At 45.1% G+C, this 15970-nt stretch overlaps 1 protein-coding gene across 1 annotated transcript; it reads left to right on the forward strand.

Annotated features, from left to right (window-relative positions):
- The first annotated feature begins 1914 nt into the window (after positions 1 to 1914).
- On the forward strand, positions 1915 to 14823 carry arpp21 (cAMP-regulated phosphoprotein, 21). The gene is made up of 20 exons (XM_061742585.1): positions 1915 to 2057; positions 6577 to 6739; positions 7524 to 7689; positions 7777 to 7815; positions 7914 to 7979; positions 8090 to 8204; positions 8395 to 8533; positions 8942 to 9079; positions 9171 to 9270; positions 9364 to 9459; positions 9548 to 9585; positions 9683 to 9739; positions 10024 to 10208; positions 10675 to 10818; positions 10902 to 11020; positions 11119 to 11193; positions 12005 to 12148; positions 12306 to 12408; positions 14074 to 14177; positions 14322 to 14823. The coding sequence occupies exons 3-20, from the start codon at positions 7528 to 7530 to the stop codon at positions 14478 to 14480; spliced, it is 1983 nt and encodes a 660-aa protein (XP_061598569.1). The 5' UTR covers positions 1915 to 2057; positions 6577 to 6739; positions 7524 to 7527; the 3' UTR covers positions 14481 to 14823.
- Positions 14824 to 15970: the final 1147 nt, after the last annotated feature.

A 15970-nucleotide genomic window follows, 5' to 3' on the forward strand; every position in this document is an offset into this window, starting at 1 on the left:
GTTTTGTAATATGACACAAGAGCAGCACTTTAAAGGGGACCTATTATGAAAAACATGTTTTTTCTTGCTTTAACATATATAAAGTGGTCTCCCCTCAACCTGCCAACTCAGAGGAGGAGGAAAGCAACCAAATTCTGCAGTGTCTGTACAGCCGCCCGGATGAGCCATGCAGTATCATGTGGCTTCTACGAGCCGTTCAGATTCTGCGCATTTTCGTTACATAACCAAAATGCAAACCACGTCCACAACTATAAAACCGCGTAACAGCATGCGAGCGTCCGACTATCGCATCACACTGCGTGACATCGGACGCTCTCTGTCCATCTCCCTCCAGCAGCTGCCACTTTATTGAGGTTTTTGTAGTGAAATGAGGAGGAATCATAGAGATAACTTCTCATTTCAACTAACTGGATCAGCCGTTCCTCATCCATGACTGTTTCCTACAGCGCTTTCAAACGGCTTTCAACGCGAGCGACAGGAAGAAAATAGAAGCAGGGCGTCCGACAAATGTTCAGCTCAAAACGTCGTGCTGCGTCGCTGCAGCCAGTTAGGACAGTCCAATAGAAAATAAAGCAATGGAATTGCTCGCTCGCATCGAATGCAGTTAGGGCACGGTGTAACTCCGCCAGCCGGAGCTTCCGCCATTTTTTCGTAGCGGTGTATCGCGTCATTCAGGCAGCCAATCAGCACAGAGCCTCATTATCATAGCCCCGCCCACTCAGAATCCTGCATAGATAATGAGGTTAGAGAATGGGAAGATAAAGACATGGCCCAGAGGCTGAATTTCTGATTTATTTAGCAAAAACAATCAAAAGCTTGTTTTTAAGACATTTAAGGCCTGTTTAAAATAGGTATTAGATGCCATAATAGGTCCCCATTAATATTTCATCAGAGCTGCAGTGTTTAGTCAAAGTCATCTTTATTGTCAAATTTTCATAAAATACAATAAATCGAAAGTATGTTTCCTCTTGTCCAACATAAAATAAATAAAAATAAGATAAAATAGTAAGGCAAACAGATTTAAAATTAAGTTAAATAGTAAAACATAGTGTACAAAGTGTTTTGAAATGTTTTAAGGCGGATTGTTAGATTTAGCTGAAATAAAGACAGATATGGACGGGGGGACTGAGTGTGTGTGTGTGTGTGTGTGTGTGTGTGTGTGTGTGTGTGTGTGTGTGTGTGTGTGTGTGTGTGTGTGTGTGTGTGTGTGAAAAACATAAATTGTCCCCCCCAATAAAAATACCCTAAATTATTCAAAATTGAACAAATGTATTTTCAGACTTAAAGGTTGAATATGTAGAATATTTATTAAAAATATATTTCTAAAAAAATAATACATCCACGGTGCGTTTTGAGGTGTACAGAATTTTTTTTCTAGAACTGTTTACCACCATGTGTTAAAACATGATCAGTTAGTTTAAACAACTTGTTTAGGGCTCCATATTTCATCCATATATCAATTGATCGTGCATAAAGTAGGATAAAAGGAAGATGCTGAGAAGAATTTGAGATGAGTAGACACTACATGCCCAAAACCCTTAAAATTATGATTTACGAATATAACAGTTAAGTAAGCAGTGACACACACTGTTGGCTGTTTAGGACAAATAAACAAGAAAGGTAAGCACAATAAATGATTCCCTGTGCAGTATTATTTGGCGAGCCTTTACCAATTTATGGCATGGTATGAGTTGCATATTGGCAAAAAATTGTAAATTCACGTTGGTGTCCCCCCCCAATCCTGACATCGGATCTGCACCGCTGTGTGTGTGTGTGTGTGTGTGTGTGTGTGTGTGTGTGTGTGTGTGTGTGTGTGTGTGTGTGTGTGTGTGTGTGTGTGTGTGTGTGTGTGTGTGTGTGTGTGTGTGTGTGTGTGTGTGTTTCTCCTCCTCCTGCTCCTCCCTCGGCTCCCCCTCTCTCCCCGAGCCTGAGACGGGCAAAAAGGCGGAGGAGGAGCGGCGGAGCCTCAGTCACCACACAGGCGTGCAGGCAGCGGTCCCGGCTGGTGCACCGGCGGCAGGACCCGGCAGGAGAATCGAACCACCCCACACCCCACGGTAAGCTAACGCCGCTCGCGCGAGGAACGACTTCTCCGGGGACATTGCCCGGCGAATATTCACGCTGTCCCCGCTCCGTCGGTGTCATCGCGCCGGGTTGACAGGTATTAACGGTCCGTCGGGGTCTCGGGTGCCGCCGGTTAAACGAGGAGACCGAGCCAGCTGATCGAGCTGATCGAGGGGTCCGCTGGTTTCGATCACCGGCTCCTCCCCGGGGTTCACGGCGGGTTCTCCCCCCGCCTGTCCCGGCTCCCAGCTGCCGCTGACAGCGCGCTGAAGCCCCGCAGCAGGCGGTCCGCCCCCCCTTCCCCCCGGGTTCCGGGTAAAAATAGCCCGGGGTTTCAGCTTAGATCGGGTCACCGTAATGCAACACACACCACCCCCCCGAACCAGCCGAAAACACCCCGCATCCAGCACGATCACCGGGGGGAAAAACACCTGTCCGCCCCGCTGAGAGGGGCCGGGAATGATGCCGCAAAGTTGAGGGAGCTCAGTTAAAACATGAGCTATATGCAATTTAAATATCAGAAAAAGGAGGATTAAATAACTAAATACCAATGACAGCACGACTATATTACAAACTGAACAAAAAGGGATCCAAAATAGAAAAAAAAGAAGCAAAATGAGCACAAAGAGACATCTGGAGACATAAAACATCCAACATTTCCATGGTTTGTTGTTAATAAGTGTTTCCTTGGAAGGGAGATTGTGGGAGAAGGGGGTGGTTGTTACAGACCAGTGCAAGTGGTTTGTTTCATAATCTGTTCATAGCTGCAACCAGTACTCGAGTTGTAAAAAAAAATCAGGGGGGATGGTGGATTTTATCATATGGGGACAGATAATTTGTGCTGATTACAAATAATATAATATATTACAAATAATAGCACTGACCAAAACACCGGCATAAATACTGCAGGAATGACATAGCAGCAGTTAAATGCAGCCTTCTGTAAGCTTTAAATATCCCCTGGGCTTACATCAAATACATCAAAACACAACAATAAAAACGTTTTCTGAACTTATCAATATGCCTAAAAGGCCTAAAATGTCTCATTTTAGTAGAAAAGAATCTCATTACACTTAAAACAAGACTCATCACTGGAAAGATAAACAATTTTCACCTGTTTCAAGTAGATTTACACTTGAAATTTTAACAGATTTTGGCAGATTTTCCTACTTATTTCAAGTGAAAATTTACCTTAAACAGGTGAAAATTGTCACATTTTTCTGGTGTTATTGTTCTGGTGATGACTCTAAATGTTGAAATAGCAGTAAAACCACATTCATTGATGAAATGACATAAGCGATGGAAAGGGGTGATGGCAGTTTTACAGGGGGGATGATTTTGACCGTTTTTATTTCAGGGGGGGATGCCATCCACCCTCAACTCCAGTACTGGCTGCAACACATTGAAGATAACACCTTTTTTCTTGTTAAGGAGTGAGCTGCAGGGAGTGGTGGAGTGTAAGCCTGCTCTACTCTACCCCCATCCTGGGTCTCAGTTCAGCTGCAGAGCAATGCAGCTGTCCAAACCACAAGTCACCTTGGTGATAAGACTTCTGTGGCTGCCCAGGTGCTGCAGACAGGACAGTATAACCTAAATCTCACATGTGCAGCCTACTTTCAGATGCGACTCTCTTGCTCGTCTGATAGTGGAGGGTGAAATAATGCCTGGCCTGCTGTGGTTTTACTTAAATGTGCTGCAGAGAGCAGATAAAACTTGTGTAGCAAAGAGAGCGTTGAGCAGAATATTTAAGAGATGGAGACACCACAACAAAAACAGTATATACATTTGAACCACAACTCACACAATACTCCTGCAGTATCTGGAGTTATGCAAAAGAGCCCCAATTAGGGGCTTGAGTGCCAGAGCTTGTAGGAATTATGGATAAACCAAGCGCTTAAGGGTTTGCTTTTGCCTCAAGAGTCACCGTTATTGTTCTAAATCAGAGCCTGATCTGTCATTTATAGTCTCCCAGCCGAAGCACTTCTTAATTTGCTCCTTAGCAGAAAGTCTCTTTTTAGGTCTGGCATTACCCCTTGGAGACAAAACACAAACGGCAGCTTCTGCGACCAGAGGCAGTGCTGCTTCCTAGTTTTTATAGGTTTTCCTTGGATGGGAAGGAGAAAGCAGAGCAGACGATAACCCGTGCAGAGAGATGTCCGCATGTGCAGAGGGCAGAGTGATGAACCGCCATGGCCGTGCTGCACATCTGTGCTTGAACAATGCCATAATCAGTGATAATTATAGATGTTGCGTTCAAAGACAGATTCATCAGGGGTCTTAATTACATGTAGGATTGTGCCAGGCTTAAGGCCTTAATGCTGGCCATGTAAAGTAGCTTTTGGATGTGTTCCCACTGGCCTGCCCGTGTGTCAGCGTGGATGAGCCAGGCAGCTTCTGGCTGGAAAAGAAAGGTGTCCTGGTGAGTAAGAGGCTCCGGGGGCTGGAGGCTTCAGGGAGAGCAGCAGATGGATGACGATGTAGCGAGTACTGGTGCTCCCTGCCTCCCGCCGCCATCCGTCACACGCTAATGATCGTGTCACACCTTCTCCCCGGGCGGCTCGCCACTTCTGCAGCGCTCAGCTCAAAAACTGGTAGCTCCGCTCAAGCCCCCCCCCCTCCACGGCCGTCACCTGAAAAGCCTGGAGACAGATGCGCTCCGAGACTCTATCACCAATTCTTCACTTCTCTCTTTTTCCCATTTCTTCTTTTCGCCCCTCATCACCTTTAAAGCCCCTACAGACTGTTTCCTCATCTCTTTTCATCCTCAGCTTCCCTCTCATCCCATTCATCTAATTTCCCTTGTAGAGCATCTGCTCCACCCTCTTCCATCTTCTTGTGCGAGCTGATGATTTTCCTCCTTCTTTTACTGGTGTACATTTGCAAACACATCCCTGAATGCCTCTTGTTATTTCACACTCGCATCCTCTCTGATCATAATAATTAAAGGAGACGGCGTGGTTTTTTGGCTGTGAGGTCTAAGGTCAGGGTCTGTCACTTTGCGGCGCTCATGGAGCCGGCCTGGTTGGCTGAAGGACGGCACAGCGAGAACTCGCCATCAGCACATCAGGGAGCCTGCCCAGTTATTCTGTCCTTCTGAGTGTTTATGCGTCTTTGAACCACTTCTTCCTCCCCAGACTGCGGTGGACCACCGCTCAAAGCCCGATACAAATCCAATCAGCATTGTGTTAACCATTCCACTTCAGATTTGAAAGGTTGTATTGATCTTTCTCTTTCATCTCCCCTTATATGTAATCTTGTGTGTAAAACATCAACCGATGCTCCAAAATGCTCATCTGCTCTATTTATCATCGTATATGACAAAGAAATGCAGCAAAACCTCCAAGAAACTGGAAGAAGGAACTTGTTGTTTAGCATTTTTGCCTGTGAAATATTCAATATTCAAATTACTTTATAGTGATCTCAGTACATGAGGGGGTGATGTCCCTTCTCAATCTATCATTGCAAGGATTTATTGCGTAACATTGCTAATATCACACAACTGTGATTTTGTTATGACTCAAACCACCAGTACGGCTCGTATCTCTGCAATGTGGCCGCTCACATCCCCACTGAAAGGACAAGGCACCACACATGCAGGCCGAGACACGGCAGACTGTCTGACCGAAACGGTTTTCACGGCTGGTGTCGTGCGCGTTGTCTCACTGGGATGTCCATGGGAAGGAGAGAGCCCTCTGGTTGCACACGGACAACAACAGCCCTATTTCTTTTTCCTAAAAAGTGCTGCTGCTATCTCCCGTTGGGTGTTAAATAACCATGTTATGGGACTCGGCATCCTCCGAGCTCGTTATTCTGTCCCAGGTGTGAAAGGCCTAAGTGTCCCCTTGAGCGGTGTGTTGCAGCAGAATTGGTCCCCACTGAAAAGATGGTGGAATGCTGTTTCCTCTTTGGCGTGTATATGTGTGTGTGTGTTCAGTCTCAGCAATATTCTCACCACGGGGATCAGAGACTCATTTCGGCATTCTGGGAATATCAGCGCTGCCGGATTGGTTGATGCTCTCCTCCACAGCTGCTGTTTCTAAGAAAAGCTCGAGGACATGCTGAAACACACACATGCACATACCAGACATGCGACCTGCGCGCACGCAAATACACACACAACACACACTCCACATTTGAGACGAGGCTCGTGCGTGGAAGTCACAGACGCACAGGCACACTTACAGTAATACGGCATTTACTGTAAGGCGCCAATTAACCGTCACACCAGGAGAATGTTTGGGGAAGTGTCGAGAGAAGTTGACAAACACGTAATCAGACGCACAAGCGGCGCCACTCCATGTCATTTCCTGCAGCTACGCTTTTATGCTCCAGCAAATGTTTGATGTGTGTGTACGTGTGGGGGTTTGTGAGGCAGTGCAGTGCTGCTCTGTCGTACAAGAAATACTAACAGCCTTTCCCCCCTTTTTTGTGTGTGTGTGTGTGTGTGTGTGTGTGTGTGTGTGTGTGTGTGTGTGTGTGTGTGTGTGTGTGTGTGTGTGTGTGTTTCTTCAGGCTGTTTTCTATTGACCAGCACGTAGAGAGAGGAACAGTAAAGAAAGTGAAAGAGAAGACGATAATTGCATTTTCTGGCTGCTCCGTGGGAACATGCGATATGTAAACCCGTCATTCACCTGTGAGGATCATCAGTAAACAATTCCACGTCAGTGGGAACAAGGTAGCCTACACAAACACACATTCACCAAGACTCATGCAGATGCACACTAGGAATGGGCGATATTTTACCGTTCACGATAAACCGTCAAAACAATTCCCCACGGTAAGAATTTGTCATCTCACGGTAAAAACGATAAATTCCCGTTGATGACGTTTTTGTGTAAAGCTGATTTACGGTTCTGCGTTAAATCGACAAGGAAGGAAGGAAGGAAGGAAGGAAGGAAGGAAGGAAGGAAGGAAGGAAGGAAGGAAGGAAGGAAGGAAGGAAGGAAGGAAGGAAGGAAGGAAGGAAGGAAGGAAGGAAGGAAGGAAGGAAGGAAGGAAGGAAGGAAGGAAGGAAGGAAGGAAGGAAGGAAGGAAGGAAGGAAGGAAGGAAGGAAGGAAGGAAGGAAGGAAGGAAGGAAGGAAGGAAGGAAGGAAGGAAGGAAGGAAGGAAGGAAGGAAGGAAGGAAGGAAGGAAGGAAGGAAGGAAGGAAGGAAATGAGCCTGAAAGAAAGAAATGAGTCAAAAACAAAGAAAGAAGGAAGGATAAATTCCCGTTGATGAGGTTTTTGTGTAACAAACATGGCGGATCTGAGAGCGAGATAGATTTATAGTTAAAAAGATGGAGTTGAATTGGTATTTTTTTTAATCGTCATTTTTATCGTTATCGGGATAAATGCCAGAAATTATCGTGATACATTTTTTAGTCCATACCGCCCATCCCTAATGCAGACAAAGATATATAGAAATGAAGTATCGGGGAGCAGGTATCACCCTGAGAGTCTCGGTTATGTGTTTTCCAGAAGCATGATGGAAGCGGTTACACAAAGCACAGATGTCCTTGTAAAACCCTGCGATGTGACATCCTGTGACGCCCTCAGCTGCCCCTCCCCTCAGCCATGCGTGTCTCTCTGCAACCAGAGGGGGGGCGAAGAGTGTCACACTGACATTAAGAAGCTGGAACTGCAGGTATGAACAGGTTTTGCATCCTCTCTGTTAACACGACTCACAAGCTTATGTTCTGATGATAAACGATGCCGGGATTTTATCCTGCAGAAACACTGTAACCAGGTCCAACCAAAGAAAAGAGTAAAGGTAAGCTAAAATACCCCATCTCTCATTATTCATTCTTCAGAAATATAGATTGCACCAGATGCCATGAATTTGTAATGTTGCTTGTGTGTGTGTTTAAGGCCAAAGGAAAGTTGGTGCGTAGCATGGCTGTCTGCGAGGAAAGCTTCCCACCGGAGGAAACCAAGGTAATAAACACACACACACATACACACAATCACTCACACATCTTCATCTTTCATCGCCTCCTCATCCTGATGACCAAACTCAAATAAATCTTTATTTTCTACCATTTCAGGTATCTCCAGACACAAACATCATCTCATCAGGCTGCCATGACAACAAAAGAACTTCCTGTAAGGAGGAAGAGCAGGAGATGAGAACAGATCCAAAGAAAGATTCTCTGTCCAAAGGTGTGTGTGTGTGTGTGTGTGTGGCTGACATTTTATAAAAGAGAGGAAGGAAGCAAATAAAATGTAAAATGTAATAAAATGTGATTGCCTGCCGCTGCTTTGAAGCAGCTCTCCGGGGATGCTGGATATTGCGGTGTGGTTTGTATTGTTGTGTGTAGTAATAGATCCTTCCTTCTCTCGGCTCCGCCAGAGTCCGGCGTGGAGTACACCGACTCCACTGGCATAGATCTGCACCAGTTCATCGTGGACACGCTCAACAGCAACCCCAGAGACCGCATGATGCTGCTGAAACTGGAGCAGGACATGATCATCTTCATCACCAGTGATAGGTAGGTGTGTGTGTGTGTGTGTGTGTGTGTGTGTGTGTGTGTGTGTGTGTGTGTGTGTGTGTGTGTGTGTGTGTGTGTGTGTGTGTGTGTTTCTGTGAAGGGGAGCTACAACCTTCGTTCTTCCCGTGGCGATCTCCCTGTTTAAAGTGCAGGCATAAAATTTGTATAAACGATAAATCCTATTAAAGTTTGATCATGGCTGCAGTTTGTTTTCTGCTTTATATAAATGATAATTCTGTTCTTAGTTTATTTATTCCACCGATCAATAAACTGAGCCAGTCATATCAGCGCGGGGGCGTTTGAGCCACAAGAAATGAATATATTTAACTTTGATCTCTGTCCTTCTCTTTTGCTTTCCTTTCGTCCTCTGTTCTCTGCTTTTGCTCCCGTCCCCGTTTTCTCTGCCAGTCCCTTTAAGAAGTTCCCTCACATGTCGTCCTATCACCGCATGCTGGTCCACCGGGTGGCGGCCTACTTTGGGATGGAGCACAATGTAGACCAGACAGGCAAGTCTGTCATCATCAACAGGACCAGCAGCACGCGGATGTAAGCACCGAACAGGCTCGCATCTGCGTTTCCATGTAGATCCTTCCCCCGTGGTGCGTGAACTAACACCGGTCGTGTTTGTCTGCCACAGACCAGAGCAGCGTTTCCTGGACATGGTGAGCAAGGACAAGACTGAAGAGATCCACCAATGGAAAATAATTCTGAAGAGGGACAACAGTTTGGATGACCAGGTCTGACCGCTCTCTCTTCGGGATCCTCCTCGTAATTAACATTGATCTCGTCCTATCTGCCTTTTGATCCGCCGTCCTTTCTCTCCCCAACAGAACCGCCTTCACCTTTTACGGGAAAAGCACAGCAAGTCGATGGAGGAGAGAGAAGAGGAGTACCAAAGAGCACGAGAGCGAATCTTTAACAAAGAGGTGAGAGGCAGCAGACACAGGACAATCCAGCAGACATGAGGGAGACGGGGAAGGTTCTAACCAACGTCTCCGCTATTCTTTCTTACAGCCACTCTGCACTCAGGAGAGCACCTTTACAGAAACCAGGTAACCTTTCCCGCAGTGTTTCTTTTCTTCTATGTACCCTTTTCAGCTTATATTTAGATGAGAACATTAATACACGTCCGTGTGTGTTGCCGTGCAGGGATGTGGAGGAGTACAATCCATATGCAGAGACCCAGAGGAAAAGGCAGCTCTTCAGGTAGGACTCTGCACACACGCAGTCATTTATCATCTTAATCTGGTCAGCCGGGCTGCTGCAGAGCCTTTCAGAGTCTGCAGCGGAAACAGAAAGAAGGCCTAGATTTGTATTTGATTCCTGTGTGTGTTTCAGGGTTTACTTTTCCTGCATCCAAAGTCTTTTATTGATAATTTTGTTGAATTAATGCATGATGAAACCCCTCAGACGTGGATTACGTGTTGCATATATAAGCAGGCGTGGGAGGCAGTTAAGCAGTCTGTGATGGTTCTGCGTGTTCCTCGCAGGAAAAGCCGGGACAGCTCCGGCTCCAGCTGGACGGGCAGCAGCAGACAGAGCAGCACCGACACCGACTGTTGCTATGGCAGCGACCCTCGACCCTGGAGCAGCACCGACTCTGATTCCTCCTATCAATGGACAAGTTCCACACCCAAACCACGCCAACCCGCCAGCCACACCTGGGACACGAGAGGTGTTTTTCTCTTCCTCAAAACTTTAGAATCACGTTTAAAAAAAAACTAACTTTTTTAACACTTCTCACATCACCCCACAAAGGTGTGAATTCACTTTTTCACATTTCACTTCTCTGTACCTGTGTGCCCACAGATTTGTGCATCAGTATCATCGCTACACACACACACACACCTTTCACTGTTTATAAATTATCAGCTCTTTATCTGGTAACATCTAATTAACAAAAAGCAGTTGAAGTTCTTTTGGTGTGAAAATTGAACCCGGTCCATGAATCTTCGCACCATAGCTGTAAATTTTCACACAACACCTCCAGTTTTCACATATTTCAGAAAAAAAGCCACTTATGCAGTTAGTTAGTTTTCAGCACAGGAGGGGAGGATGTGTTTCTTTTGTCAGATTCACGTGTTAAACGTGATTCTCCTCTTTTGTCTTATTTGTTTTTCTTCTGCACTTTTCCCTCCCAGGCGCCATCACGTTTTACAGACTTCCATCCACTTGTCCTCACCCGTCTCCTCCTCCTCCCATCACGGAGGAGGCGGCTCCGAACCCTGCCTACATCCTGGAGAACGGGATCCCTCCAGGGAGCATCTTACTGAACCCACTTACTGGTACATAACACACACACACACACACACACAGCAGTCTCAGCGCCGTCACACACATTCATCACGCCCAACCTTCAACCTCTTAGGCCAACCTTACTTCAACCCCGACGGGACCCCTGCTGTGTACAACCCTCCGGACAATCAACAGCCAATCAGGAGCCAGACTCAGCTGCAGGGCTCCCCCCCGCAGCTGCCTCAGCAGCAGGTACTTTACTTCACACACCACACTATGTTCACACCGACTCCCACTCTCTCCGTACGTGCCTCTATCTCCGTCTCAACGTGCGTGTGTGTCTCTCTCAGGTGGTTCAGTACCCGTCTGTCTCTTACACAGCTCCGCAGATGTTGCCCGTCGCCCCCCCACAGCCATATCCAACAGTACGTATCGCTTCATGACTGTTGCGTGTTTGCAGCGTGTGCTGGTGTGCAGAGGTGTCAAGTAACAAAGTACAAATACTGTTTACCTTACTTAAGTAGAAATTTTGGTTATCTATCTATACTTCACTGGAGTAATTATTTTTCAGACGACTTTTTACTTTTACTCCTTACATTTTCACGCAATTATCTGTACTTTTTAGTCCTTACATTTCAAAAACAGCCTCATTACTCTATTTCATTTCGGCCTTTAAAAAAAAACTATCCAGTTAAATTGCTCCATCCAGATAGAGTGAATTTGGTTGTGGTTGTTTCAGATGTTCTTGTCCAGTTTTGTTCTTACATCCGTTCCCTCAGATTCCTGCAACTAAACTTGGATGTACATTCCAATAAAGGTTAGGATAAATGATAACATGCCTCTGAAGTTTGACTTTTTGCACCATTACAATACTTATAGGCAACTAGTCATCATATCGTCTGCGGTCTGAAACACATGTTAATGCTCAATAGTACACATATATGGTTCTTTAATATACTTACATTATACTAAGATGCATTCATTTTCAATGGCTTTTGTCCTTAATGGCTTTTTTCCCCCTTACATTACTTTTACTTTTATACTTTAAGTAGTTTTGAAACTTTTATACCCCTACTTGAGTAAAAACTTGAGTTGATACTTCAACTTCTACAGGAGTATTTTTAAACTTTAGTGTTTATACTTCTACCTGAGTAATGAATGTGAATACTTTTGACACCTCCGCTGGTGTATGAGGGCGTCGCCACCTGCCTGCTCACCTCTTCTTCTCTTCCACAGATTGACGATCTCTCCTCGCAGTTTGCTCACGTGACGGTGAACCCGATGGGAACGGCCCCCCCCGTATACCCCCCCAGTCAAGGCTGCATCGGTGCAGCTCTGCCCCCTCCAAACCCCTCCGCCTGCTGCCAGCCCTCGTCTCAAGTAAAGGCACTCATACCAATCACCTTTTTATTACAATGTCCTTTTATCAAGCTCAGCTGGCTGATTAGATTTTTTAAAGTATAATTTTCTCATGATTGTAGCTTGAAATCCTCACTTTTTTCCCCGAGAGTGTAACTGTAATATGATGGTCCTGCAGGTGCCTCTGTATTACTACGGCCAGTATCCTACCTCAGCGCAGCATGGGTGCAGGCCGCTCTCTCCAAGCCAGCACATCCACAGCCAAGCAGCACATCAAACAGGTACTTCCCGCCTGGATGTGTGTGTGTGTGTGTGTGTGTGTGTGTGTGTGTGTGTGTGTGTGTGTGTGTGTGTGTGTGTGTGTGTGTGTGTGTGTGTGTGTGTGTGTGTGTGTGTGTGTGTGTGTGTGTGGAGACTGCGGCAGTAGAGGAGGGGGCCGTTACACTGTCAGAGATGTAGTCTGAGGGTCTCACAGTGAACCGGTCTCTTTTCCTGCTGCTTCTGTTCATCACGTAGAGGACACGATTCACTCCCCGTCTGGGGGGCTGAGTCACCGTTTATGAGACTCGTCCATGATGATGAGGATGAGCAAGTGATGGGGGACCCGTGATTGTGTTTCCCCAAGTTGTTCTCTCGGTTTTATTGTTGTCAATTCACAACAAAATCCAAGACAGAAATTTAATTTTGGTCTGCAAGTTCAAATGAATACTGCAATCAGAGAAATTCATCAGTGTGTGAGGGTTTATAGTCAGCACTTTGTTAGGACTATACATCCAAGTATTGAACTGTATAGAATGACAGTTTTATGATTTGGCTTTTTATACGTCACCACAATGGATGAGATAAAGCAATCTATGTGATGAAAGTGCAGACTTTCAGCCTGAATTTAAGACAAAAATAGCATTTACTATTCAGGAATAGCCCCCCATTTTAAGCAAAGTGCCTCACTATTCAAGTTTTCAAGTATTTGGACAGTTGACTGAAAGGAAGTTAATTAGCCAGATGCGATGCATTTTCATTAATTCAAGACAAATAAAGCCGATGCAGGGTCTGGAATTGATATCAGATATTGAGATGGTATCTGGCAGCTGTTTGACTGGAGCTACTAATACGAGGTACAAGGACAACTTAGATAAAGGAGGTATGAAAATATTATATATATTAAAAAATAGATTGTTGAACCAACAGTTTTATACATTGCTGAAAAAAACGAAGGCACCGGTGAGCTCAAGAAAACCAGGAAGATCGTCCTCTCTGTTGATGAAGAAAAGTAAAAACCGCTTAACAACAGTCAGTATTGCCCTGGAGAAAGTATCATTAACAACATGTAATCAAGAGATGCCTTCAGGAATGTAAACATAGAGGCTTTACAACCAGGTGTAAACCCCTGGTACCGTTCACAGGAAACCCAGATCAGATGTTAGAAAAGAGAATTTTTAGACCCAAGAAAGCAAGATCAATTTAAATCAGAATGACGGGAAGAGAAGAATATGGAGGGGGAAAGGAACAGCTCATGATCCGAGGCGGTCGGCTCCTCCCGGTCCCGCAGAGCACCATACGTAGTCACTGAAGACAAACCTGGAAGAGGAAACTTGAAGATGTCAATGATCTCCAGACTATTTAAAAATAGATATATTTACAATAATGTCACTTTGTTTAAATCCCTTTGCGCTCCTGGAAGTTAAGTTATTTTTTTATTGGCTGTAACTCATAAAAGGTGGGGGCCATGTTTTTACGAAGCCTCTTAAAGGTGAAACATCTAAACAATTATGGTGGCGTGTAAAGACAAAAATCACAAAATCTCCAATGACTTGTGGCCCTAACACACTGAAGATCCACACTGGACTATTCATGTGATTAACTGTTTATTAGCTGCAATGATCCCGAGACACATTTCTTCTGAGCGGTGATGAAATACGTTAACTATTCCTTGTACTTGTGTGCAGGTTACCCGCCTGCGGTGAGGGTGCCGCAGTCCTCCAACACCCCGGCCCAGTCTGTGCTGGGGACCTACACGCCGGTCGCCCCCCATCAGTGTAGCATGGTTCAGGTAAACAGAAAGCAAAGGTCTCATCACTTCGTAGACTGCACCAGTCAGCCCCCAGAAGAACCATTTAGGAGTTTAAAAAGTGCTTGTGACGGCAGAATCTCTGCACCAACTTTTCCCTCCTAATTTCTTTTGTCCTCCCTGCAGGGAGGCGTTTCGGTGTCCCTTCCCCAAAGTAAAGTTGTGGCCGGAGGGGCCGGGGACGCAGGGTACTGCTGTGTGATGCCTCAACCCTCCAATTACGGCAGCTGCCACCCCTCCAGCTGCACCAACCTCAGTGCACCCACCTGGAACGCGCAGTTCTGATGGAGTGGTGACATTTCAGTTTCTGTGAACCCACATACACACCAGTTTTTAACATAAAACACATGATTTCCACACGTCCTTACCCTCATCACCCTCTTCTTGATGATGACCTCTGGGTAATCTCTCATTCTCACACACACATACACACACTTGCAGTTATAATTGCTCCATTGTACCAAAGCTTAGTAGTATATATATAAATATATATCAGAGCTGCTGTAATGAATGCATAATTTATATACACATATAGTTTTATATTATTAAATTATATATATTGTGTTTTAAAAGAAATGCACTGTGTGAAGAGAATAAAGTGCCGTGGCTTGACTAATAAGGTCACATTTCTGCATCATCCTGCTTCTGTGTTTCCTTTCAACGTGCCGTTATCAACAGTGAGGATGTTCTGTCGGAGGAGGTCTTCATCCTGGTTCCTCAAAAGAAGCACACGCTAAGAATTAAACGGCTTGATGTCTGCTGCTTTGGGAAACGGGCTGATAAGCAAGCAAAAAGCTCAGAGGGTGTTTTGAAGCTTCCCAACAAATGAGTGATTTTCCCCCTCGACTTCCTCAGACCTGGCGTAATATTTCTCAGTGATGTTACGGGCCCCTGTTAGGAAATCAAACATCATGACACACGACAAAATGCATGTCCACATATGTGTACGCCAAGTCCAAGGAGGTTGATTAAGTTAATGTGCTCAAGTTCTGCCGCTCTCCTGCAAGACTCAAGTGCCCCCTTCTGCTCACAGACCCTCATTACATGGACCTCATGCTCTACAACTGTGAGTTGTGAGAAAACATGCAGAATATCTTATGGGATTGATCATAAAATCCTTAAAATGTCACAAAAATCCCCATTTTTCCCCACTGTTCTGTGTGATTTTTTGCCTCGTTTTACTTAAATAGCACAGGTGATTAAAAAAATTAGCCTTCAGGATAAACTTTTCAGATCCATTCTTCAATGAAAATGGTCATTTAAAAATATTTTCTCCGTTGCAGAAAAAGCACAAAAGAAGATGAGCACATGCCTTTTTTTTGTATTTGTGTTTTCCGTTAAGTCGTAATGTAGTGACAGAGCCGTGAGCGTGGAAACTGAAGCACCTAAAAAAAAAATCCAGCCATCGTTTATTTTATTCACAGCTGTGCTTTTTCTGCTAAATATCCACTCCAGAGAGGCGTCAGAAAGCATCTAACTGCACCCAAAATGAAACAATCTTTTACAGACATGCAAGGCCACACAAAAACACTCGCGTTCCTGTCCTCTGGCAACCAATATATTATGCCACTGCCATGTTCCCACTCACTTTCATGCAGGCATCAACTCACAATGTGGCATCGCTCAGATTCGGAGTAATTCAGATTCATATTCCTCCCGTGGAATTAGATGAAACATATCCATCACCCACACAAGCCCTTCAAATTAAATTTAGATTTCATAACTGCGGCAATGAATACATAATTTATACAGTCCGATGTCGGTCGCAGAGCCCG

This window comes from Cololabis saira, chromosome 15 (genome assembly GCF_033807715.1).
Source record: "Cololabis saira isolate AMF1-May2022 chromosome 15, fColSai1.1, whole genome shotgun sequence".
Lineage (NCBI taxonomy): Eukaryota > Metazoa > Chordata > Actinopteri > Beloniformes > Belonidae > Cololabis > Cololabis saira.

Excerpts from the sequence above, each read along its gene's own strand:
- arpp21 (XM_061742585.1), top strand. The coding sequence starts at position 7,528 with ATGATGGAAGCGGTTACACAAAGCACAGATGTCCTTGTAAAACCCTGC. Across the intron at positions 11,194-12,004 it reads CCCCACAGCCATATCCAACA|ATTGACGATCTCTCCTCGCA; the intron begins GTACGTATCGCT and ends TCTCTTCCACAG. Across the intron at positions 14,178-14,321 it reads ATCAGTGTAGCATGGTTCAG|GGAGGCGTTTCGGTGTCCCT; the intron begins GTAAACAGAAAG and ends TCCTCCCTGCAG.